Here is an 8,598-nt window from a genome sequence, read left to right on the forward strand (position 1 = left end):
GAGACCTTGTGGGCAGTTCCGCTCTGTCCTCTAGGGGCGCTGTGAGTTGGAATCGACTCCACGGCAGTGGGTTTGTTTTGTATTCCCCGACAAGCCTCCCCTAATAATTAGGTGCCCTTCCCTAGTGCTTCTAATAGCCCAGGATACATCTATCTTAGCACCCGTCATGTGATTCCCTAATTGTTTACTGGTCTTTCCCTTCTGCTGGACGGCGTTCCCCGGCACAGAGGTCCCATCTCACTCATCTTTGTGTTCTCAGCACCTGGCATAGCAGGTGACACGCAGTGGAAACTCAGTGCCAGTCTGTGGAATCAACGAAGCACAGCGAGGGCGGTAGCCTCTGCGTACTGAGCACGGCTTCCTGTGCCAGCTCAGGTGGCAGTCTTGCCAACAGACTAGCTACACCTCTTCTCGCAGGAGCAGGAGTTCCATACCCAGTGCCTTTCCCTACACTCAATGTCCTCTCTGACTCCCAGGAAGCCTCGGTCAGCTTGTTTGCCCCTCTGTCTCTCTCTCTCTCTCTCTCTCTCTCTCTCTCACACACACACACACACACACAGCCCCCTACTCCCCAATCCCATCCCTGTCTGCTCAGGCCTGGGGCGTTCTGGCAGGTTGGTCCTTGCACACATTCCCACACCCTTTTCCTTCATGTCCTTGAATTCTCTATTCCTGTTCAGTTAATGACAACGCATTCCCTTTATACATACACCCTTTTGGCCTTTGGGCGCAGACCCCTGCAGCCCAGCTCAGGGGAGACCAAAGCAAAGGGTCACTGTACACCCCCCCCCAACGGCCTGTGCCTTCCTTAGCCACCTCAAGGGCTGGCAGCCACTTCCCAGAGGCCCAGGGGAGGCTCACGTCATGGCCTGATATATAGACTCAATGCCATAGCGCATGGCAAATTCATCCACGATTTCTTGGGCTGTCTCATCGAAGTACACCTTCCACGCATCGTCTCCTCGAGCCTCAGGGATCCGGACTCCTCCACCACCCTGAATGTCTGTGAGGTAATGAAAGAGGTTCTGGAGGAGACAGAGCAGATAAAAGGAAAGGGTTAAGAATCATGGGAAGCCAAGGGGAGCTGGCCTCTGGGCAGCCAAGTGAAAGGTCATGCTGACCAGACAGACCTTGGGCAAAGCACAACCCAAAGACCAGCCAGCTGCCTCCAGGGGCCTCGAGCTTACTCAGTCCTCTGCCTGAGAGGAAGTGTCTGGTCAGAGCCACGGGAGCTCTGTCAGCCTGGTGTGCCTGAGAAACTGGACAGTGCACGGAGGGAACGAGTTTCCGAATCAAGAAACTACTGCACGTGAGGGTGCCACGCTAGAGGCTTTCACGCCTCACCTCACTGAATCCTCCCCTCAACTCAGTGAAATGGAGTTATAATGCCCATCTTACACATGAAAACACTAAACTCAGTTCTGCTTGTGAAACTGGCTCAGAGTCTCCCTTCGAGAGACCAAGCCTCAGAGGACGACCCACGTCACTCCTTTGACTCCAAAGCCACGCCTTGCTTTATCAGGAGCTCTCATGTCTACGGAACTTATGGATGGGCTTCAAAGGGTCTGTGAACCTTCCCAAATACAGGCAGCTTTCCACTGCATTTTAAAAACCATCTGGGTCATAAAAGGTTAAGAGCCACGATATTGCTACTGTGAGGAAAAATCAACCATGGGGCCAGAAAGAGGTCCATCGAGCAGGACGGGCTTGCTCACACTGTTTCCTTGGGGACGGACACAGGCGTTGCCACCTGGTTTAACACGTACATTTGAAGGTATTTCCTAGATCTATGCTCAAAACAAAACCAACTAGGGGTCATGTGTGGGAGAACATGACTGGAGTTCCACAGAGTCTGTCCTTCGCGTCATCGCCCAGTCCCTCCTGTGGCCCCAGGAGGCTGTTCTCACATTACTGAGCACTGAGACTGGACTGCTCCTTGCATTGTCCAGGGTAATACAGTAGCCAAGGATAAAGGAATATACAGGCTCCAGATCTTCAACCACCTGGTATTCCTACCTATCCTCCAAGGCCCCACCCCAGGCCTGCTTCCCGGCATCCCATCCACCGAGGGTGGCTCACCTCATGGAGACACGTGTACTGCACATGATACGGGGCCACCTTCTCCTCCCCCTTGATCTCCACATTTATCTGTAGTCGTATGGCTCCTGAGACAGCTGACTTGTCTGTCCTCTTCTCTGGGGAGGAAGGAAGACCGACGACTGATACCAATGCCACAACAGGTAGCCTGGACAGACCCTGCCCTGGCTTCACACGAGGGAAGCAGACACTGATTCAAGGGTCCACCCACTAGGGCACACTCAGTCCAGAGGCCACACACTCTGCAAAGATCCCTGGACTGGGTGGCAGACCAGGAGTGGCCAAGGAGCTGAAAATATCAGGAATGAGCATGACGATTCAGGGGCTCCTGAAACCTAGTGCATGTCCAGGCAGAGTGAGTGCCCTCCCCCCACACCCCTCGGTCCCCCATGCCCACCCGTGGTAAGCTCTTTGCGAACAGGGCAGGCTCTGTGTAAAGACATGCCCTGAGGACTGAGTGGTGGCTTTGGTCCACGGACACCTGCCCAGATCCTCCCATCACAGTCGCCCCCCTCAGCACCCTTGTCAAGTTCTCTCCTCACCCAAGTTGTACCAGACGTCCATCTCGCCACTCAGTGTCCGAACCTCAATGATGGTCTGGCCAAGGAAATCATCCGACTCTCGCTTCAGCCGCTGCTTTACCCTTGACTTGATGTCATCGTCCTCATCCCACACACGTACCTTAACGCGATCAGAGGAGTTGTGGCACTCGCTGGGAGAGAATGGGCTCTGTTAGCAACAGGCCCAGCAGCCCCTAATCCTGATACTTCCATTCCCACCTCAAAGCTCCATCAACCACACTTGAGACTCTGGAAGAGGACGAGAAGGGGTCGGAGAACAGTGGCACCAAAGTTCCCAGTGAGTCAGGACATCCCAGCAAGTGGTTCTTCGTTCCTGGGCCTGACGGCTCCACCTGCCACTAACTAGCCCCTACCGCCCTAAGACAAAAGGGGGCAGGGAGAGGAGCAGGGTCCGTTCTGACTCCCTGGGTGGCTCGCTCTATCAGCAACACCAATGGGAAAACAGCTGGCCAGATGCTACAGAGCCCCAGGGAACCACTGCCAGCCCCCTCCTCAGAGTCCAACAGCAAAGGTGCTGGGCGTCCAGGGGACGTCCATCTGCTTAACTTTGTCTCATCCCCACTCTCTGGTGGGGAATGGCTGTCATCCCTTCCTACTCAAGGTGATCTGAATGATTGTCTCCCGCGATGTGCGCCTCACAGAAGGGACTGCCCAAGTTCCCTCTCACGTCTTTTTTCCGAACAGTTGTTTTCTGGGTCCCGTTGCCTCATCCAACCTGTGCTCGACAGAATTAGCTGCTCCTTCCCCTCTGTTCTCATCATATCTTTCCACAGTCCATTAAAATCTTACAGGGTAATTACTGGCCTCCTGAAGAATAACACACAAGTCAACCACGAGCTTCTTGGAGCCAGGCCTGTCTCGCTCATTTCTAGATGCACAGTGTCTTGTCCAGGATAGGGATTTAGTCAATTGTTTACTAACAGGATAAACGGGGGCCAAAATGACCACAGAGCCAATTCATTTCAAATTAATCACAAGAAGGACCCAGCAGGAACTGTGCAGATTCTCGGGGACACAGGAGCTTCCCCCAGTAATGCTGCTCCTGGGTGATAGAGATCAATCTTACTGTGCTCCAATCCCTCTCTACATCACCTCTCCAAGCAGCCAGAGAGAGCAGGCCAGCCTGCTTAGCTGGGGCAGACCCAAAGACCTGATGGGAGGCCTTAAAGGCATGACAGAACACCTCTGGATACGTCACGCACTCATCCACGTCTTAGGCGGAGCTTGTCAGTTTTCCACAACTACCCGACTTAACACAAAATAGTCTGTAAGAGAACGAGGGACTGGAAGGAGGAGTGGGAGGAGCTGTGGCAGAAGGAAAGCAGAGCCCTTAAAACCCAAACCACACTCACTGCCGTCGCATCAGGTCTGACTCACAGCGACCTCTCCTTGGGTTTCCGAGGCAGTATCTCTATGGAAGTAGATTGCCCAACCCTCCTTCCGAGGAGCAGCCGGTGGGTTTGAACCGCCAGCCTCCTGGTTAATAGTCAAATGCCTTAGGCACTACGCCGCCAGAGCTCCTAAGGAGGTGGAAACTTCTCCAGAGTCAAATTTCCATCTTAAAGCCAGAATTAGCCAGTTATAGGGCTCCCTGGAGCCTGGCAGCATAGTGGCTAAGACACTTGCCTGCTAACCAGAAGGCTGGAGGTTCAAACCCACCAGCCACTCCTCGGAAGGAAGGTTGGGCAATCCTACTTCCGTAGTGATACTGCCTCGGAAACCCAAGGAGGGGTCGCTATGAGTCGGGGCCGACTCGATGGCACATAACAACAACAACAACAACAGGGCTCCCTGGAAGAGCCCACCCCTCCTAGGGAGTGAGGCAGGGCTGGCAGGTCCACAGTAGGGTGGCCAGTCCCTGGTTCCGTCACTAAGCAACTGTAGAAAAACCTATCTGTGTTACAAAAACCAGCATGGGGTACCCAGAGGTGCCTTTTGTAGGCCGAGCGAAGGCAGGGCTTGGATACAGTAACCCTGACACAACAGTCCATGAAAAGAAACCCAGAGAAAGGATGGCTGCTGTCCAAGTGAAGCCCGTGAGAATGGGTCTCCCCCACTGTCTCCGCCTGATCCCTCTTGGGGCCCAGGCCCAAAGCAGCAGGTCTCAATGGTGCTCGCAAAATACACACAGTCCCAGGCAAACCACAGGCCACTCTCAGTGACTTACAAATGGAACTTCTCCTCCCAGACAGGATTCAGATTTCCAAAAATGGTCTTGGTACGCTTCTTGGTTTTGCCTACTTGCACAGTCACATAAGGGTCACTGGATCCTGTCTTGTCCTTGGCTTGCAGGCCCTGGGCACAGACCACTGCAACCCGAGCACATGGGAGTGAGCTTCAGAGGGAGCCTGGCAGTCGAGAGCCTCGCAGGGCACTGCCCACGTGCTCTTCATCTCAGAGCAGCGCCCACCTGACTACTGCCAGTGGCTCCAGCCTCACTCCTCCACACATACCCTCAAGCCCGGGCCACCAGTCTTTCCCCCAGTGTCTGAATCTGACAGACCACCTACCCCTACATTGATCATTACTCCTTCTGATAGATGCACCCTTCACCCCAACCTACCTGCCAGCAGACTGGCTAGGAACTATCCCCTGGTCTCCTCCCTGTCTCTTTCCCCTCCCAGGTTCTTGTAGTAACAGACTGTTGACAAAATCAGTAATGTTACATTGTCACCAAGTCTTTGTATTACCGTTCATATTGTCTGCAGGTACTAGTCTTGCCTCTCCCAGCACCCCCTGCAGCAGGGTTTAGGTGAGGAGGGGTGATGAATAATGAGGTCCTCCCCGCGCCCTTGGGCCTCTCCCCTCCTCCCCAGCCCTTAGCCCTCACGCGCAGGCCACCTCTTCCCTGGGCTCCTTCTCGCGGCCCACGCGGCCCCGTCCCCCAGCCCTGGGCGCTCACCGGTGACGCTGATCTTGGCCGACCACTTGGAAGTGCCATCCAGGACGCTGTGCTTCACCGCCTTCATCTGCTGCGCGTGGGCAGCCTCGCTGACAGCAAAGCCATCCCGGATAACGTCGAAGATCTCCGGTTTGTTCCGCTCTCTGATCTTCATACGGTCTTTCATGGCCATGATGATGTTTTGGGTCCGGTCCTCAGCTCCATGTTTAGAGCTCTTTTCTGCAGCCCCTGAAGGACGGCCAGAGACAGAAAGCAGGGCTGACCAACAACAGGCCACCTACCCAGAGGCCAATACCTACTGCTGCGTTTCCTGCTCCTATCCTCCCCTCTCCATGGGGGCCCTGCCAGCCCGTGGTCAGCTAGCACCTTGGGGGCCCAGCACACTCTGCTCCGGGCTTCTGCCTGACCCGTTCACAACCCACGGTCCTGGCAGTGTTCATCATGAGCAAGGAGCCAACACTACCTTCCCTGGGCCTCTCTGCAGGGCACGACACCTCACAGAACTCTCTCCTCATCAGTTTCTGTCCCTGACTCAACATGTTCTAGTCATCTGGCCAGTGTGGACACTAGGCTCAGCCTCTAGGATCAGCTGAACCCGGAGAGAGATTCCATCTCCAGTCGAGGATCCGGGAAAGCTCAAGGACTGTTCCCTAAAAATGTTGAAGAGAGCGTTCGAAGACTTGTGACTGGGAAAGGCAACGTCCCTCAACTTCGGATCCTGCTTTGCTGGGAAGGGAACGGGTTTCCAAACCAGGTAGGCTGGAAGAATGACAGACGGCTCAGCAATCCAGCTCTCTGTCCCGGACCGCTGTGGAGGGGCTCTCCTGGCCATCACCCTCTCCCACAGGCCACTCACGCTGCAGGCAGTCGGCATTGAGCAGGTCCTGGCACTTCTCATGACACTTGACTCCACACTCGCTGCAGCGCATGCCCTGCCGGGCGATGCCCCAGAGCAGGCCCTCACACTCATAGCAGTAGGTCGGGGTGGTAGCCGTCCAGACCTCAAAGTTGTGGGGTGTGGTGCACGAGATGGGGTAGATTAAGGCTTGCAGGGTTTTCTTATACACGTGGGATTTCTGAAAGACACATACCCCATCACCCACTAGCGACTTCAGACTTCTGTTGGGAGATACCAGAACTAAGGTCCTTGGAGGACAGTCAGGACCCTGGCTTCCCCTCTAGCAGCTGAGAGGAGTCTCTAGGCTGGCCCAGCCCATAGCCCAACCTGCCAAAAAGAAGTCTCAAATGTAGTCTGGTGGTCATCCAAAGTGAGCTTGACCTCAACACTGGTCTGAGCCTTGTCCCAGCACTCAGGCTCTCTAGGGGACTAGACACACTGAAGGAGCTCTGGTGGCGCAGCGGGTAAGGCATTGGGCTGCTAACCAAATGGTTCAAACCCACCGCAGCTCCACAGGAGGAAGATGAGGCAATCCAGTTCCGTAAAGATTTATAGCCTTGGAAACCCAACAGGGGTCACTATGAGTCGGAACTGATTCGATGGTAGTGAATTAGAAGGCACAGGACCCACCACAAAACCCTGAGCTGTAGAAGGGTTGGTGCACAGCCTCCTCCCAGAGACCAACATGTGACTTGGGGCTTATTCGGACCTGTGCCTACTCAAATGTGGAAAACTGAGACATGATGCTGCTTATCAGTTTGGGGCACGACATGTGCCCAGTACCTTTGCTTCCCAGTTAATACTGCTACAGGAATAATCCTCAGACCAGTGGGCTTATGAAAGCCCATGGGTCACTTACCAGCTCCTCATCTTTGAGAGAGGTGCGTGTAGCCATTGCAGAAGTAATGCCTGCCTTCCGAGACTGGACCAAAGACTGTTGAGAGAAGAACTGCTGTCAGCCCGGGCCACCAACACCAGGGGCTGGCAAAGTCCTGAGGGGAGCCTCAGTGACCAAAGTCACTCACTAGCGTTTACTCCGCTCCTTTTATTTCTACTGTCCTTACAGGATGCCCTCTGGGTAACAGATGACAGGTTCAGATCTAAAACGCAAGCCCCTCAGGGCTGCTCTAACGGTGTGTGAACACCTCTTCCCACAGTGGCTCCTGTCATCCCCAGAGTTTCTGTGCCCCTCACTAATATGCATCCCAGCCTCAGAAACGCCCTGTCACAAGAAGGCAGAGTGAAACGGAGAATGTTGCATTACAGTAGGAAACAGGGCACTGACAAGAGGGTAGACACAAACCCTGCCAGAGTCACCTTCAGGAACCATCACAGAGAGCCATGATTCCATGCTACCTCCCGTCCCCTCACCCCTCACCCCTCACCATCCCATTCTCATCTGATCCCCCGGTGGCTGTAAGGCCAGCTTGGTGACCGTAAGGGGCACGGCAGCGTCAGTCAAACTCGGGAGCTGAGGGTCCTGTGGAGAGGGGCCCACGTATCTGCCACGCCTGAGCTTTAGGGGCGGCCCTTGGACAGGCACTAGGCAGAGAGAAGCTGCAACGGCAGCCCTAAGGCGGGAGAACAGCTGGGAGAAGGCCAGGAGGGATGTGGACTCTTACGGGGCAGGAGGGGGCTCTGGAGACACTCACCATAGCCTGTGCAGAGGAGAGCAGAGGAAGAAACAACATGACATCAAAGCCAGCCCCAGGCACGAACAGCAGCAGAGGGGACTGAGAGCTGCCGCCCCACAGCCCAAAGTCGGGAACACCTCCCACCTCCCTGTCTCTGTCCACTGAAAATGTCTTCCACCCAGACAACTGGCCTGCAGCTCCATACCAAGGAGAGTTAAGCCATGAAATGCAAGTCCAGTAAGGGTCAAAGACAGAGAGGGTGACAAGAAATGAACGTGATGCTGGCATTCAGTCAGTCAAACTGGTGGATGAGGAGGGAGAGGAGTTAGGGAAAAATGGAGGAGGGGGTGGGAGACAAGTAGGGAGGGCAGAAGGGAGTGAGGAGCGGAGACATCAATGCTTATCCTCACAAGGGGCTGGTGGCGAAGAGGCGCACGGGGCAAGAGAGGAGAGAAAGAGAAAGGAGATGCACTCGTGGAAGCAAAC

At 54.8% G+C, this 8,598-nt stretch overlaps 1 protein-coding gene across 1 annotated transcript in view; it reads right to left on the bottom strand.

The window, feature by feature from the left end:
- UNC13B (unc-13 homolog B) overlaps window positions 1-8,598 on the bottom strand; it is a 184,792-nt gene that overhangs the window by 29,066 nt on the left and 147,128 nt on the right. Inside the window, exons 14-20 of the mRNA XM_007947023.1 lie at window positions 7,338-7,412; window positions 6,437-6,656; window positions 5,581-5,808; window positions 4,846-4,987; window positions 2,640-2,809; window positions 2,080-2,195; window positions 862-1,025 (exon numbers count right to left, since the gene is read on the bottom strand). Coding sequence (XP_007945214.1) covers window positions 862-1,025; window positions 2,080-2,195; window positions 2,640-2,809; window positions 4,846-4,987; window positions 5,581-5,808; window positions 6,437-6,656; window positions 7,338-7,412 — 1,115 coding nt within the window. The remainder of the gene's footprint in view (window positions 1-861; window positions 1,026-2,079; window positions 2,196-2,639; window positions 2,810-4,845; window positions 4,988-5,580; window positions 5,809-6,436; window positions 6,657-7,337; window positions 7,413-8,598) is intronic.

Source organism: Orycteropus afer, unplaced genomic scaffold (assembly GCF_000298275.1).
Source record: "Orycteropus afer afer isolate SDZICR_OR568_19922 unplaced genomic scaffold, OryAfe1.0 scaffold00174, whole genome shotgun sequence".
NCBI classification, from domain to species: Eukaryota; Metazoa; Chordata; class Mammalia; order Tubulidentata; family Orycteropodidae; genus Orycteropus; species Orycteropus afer.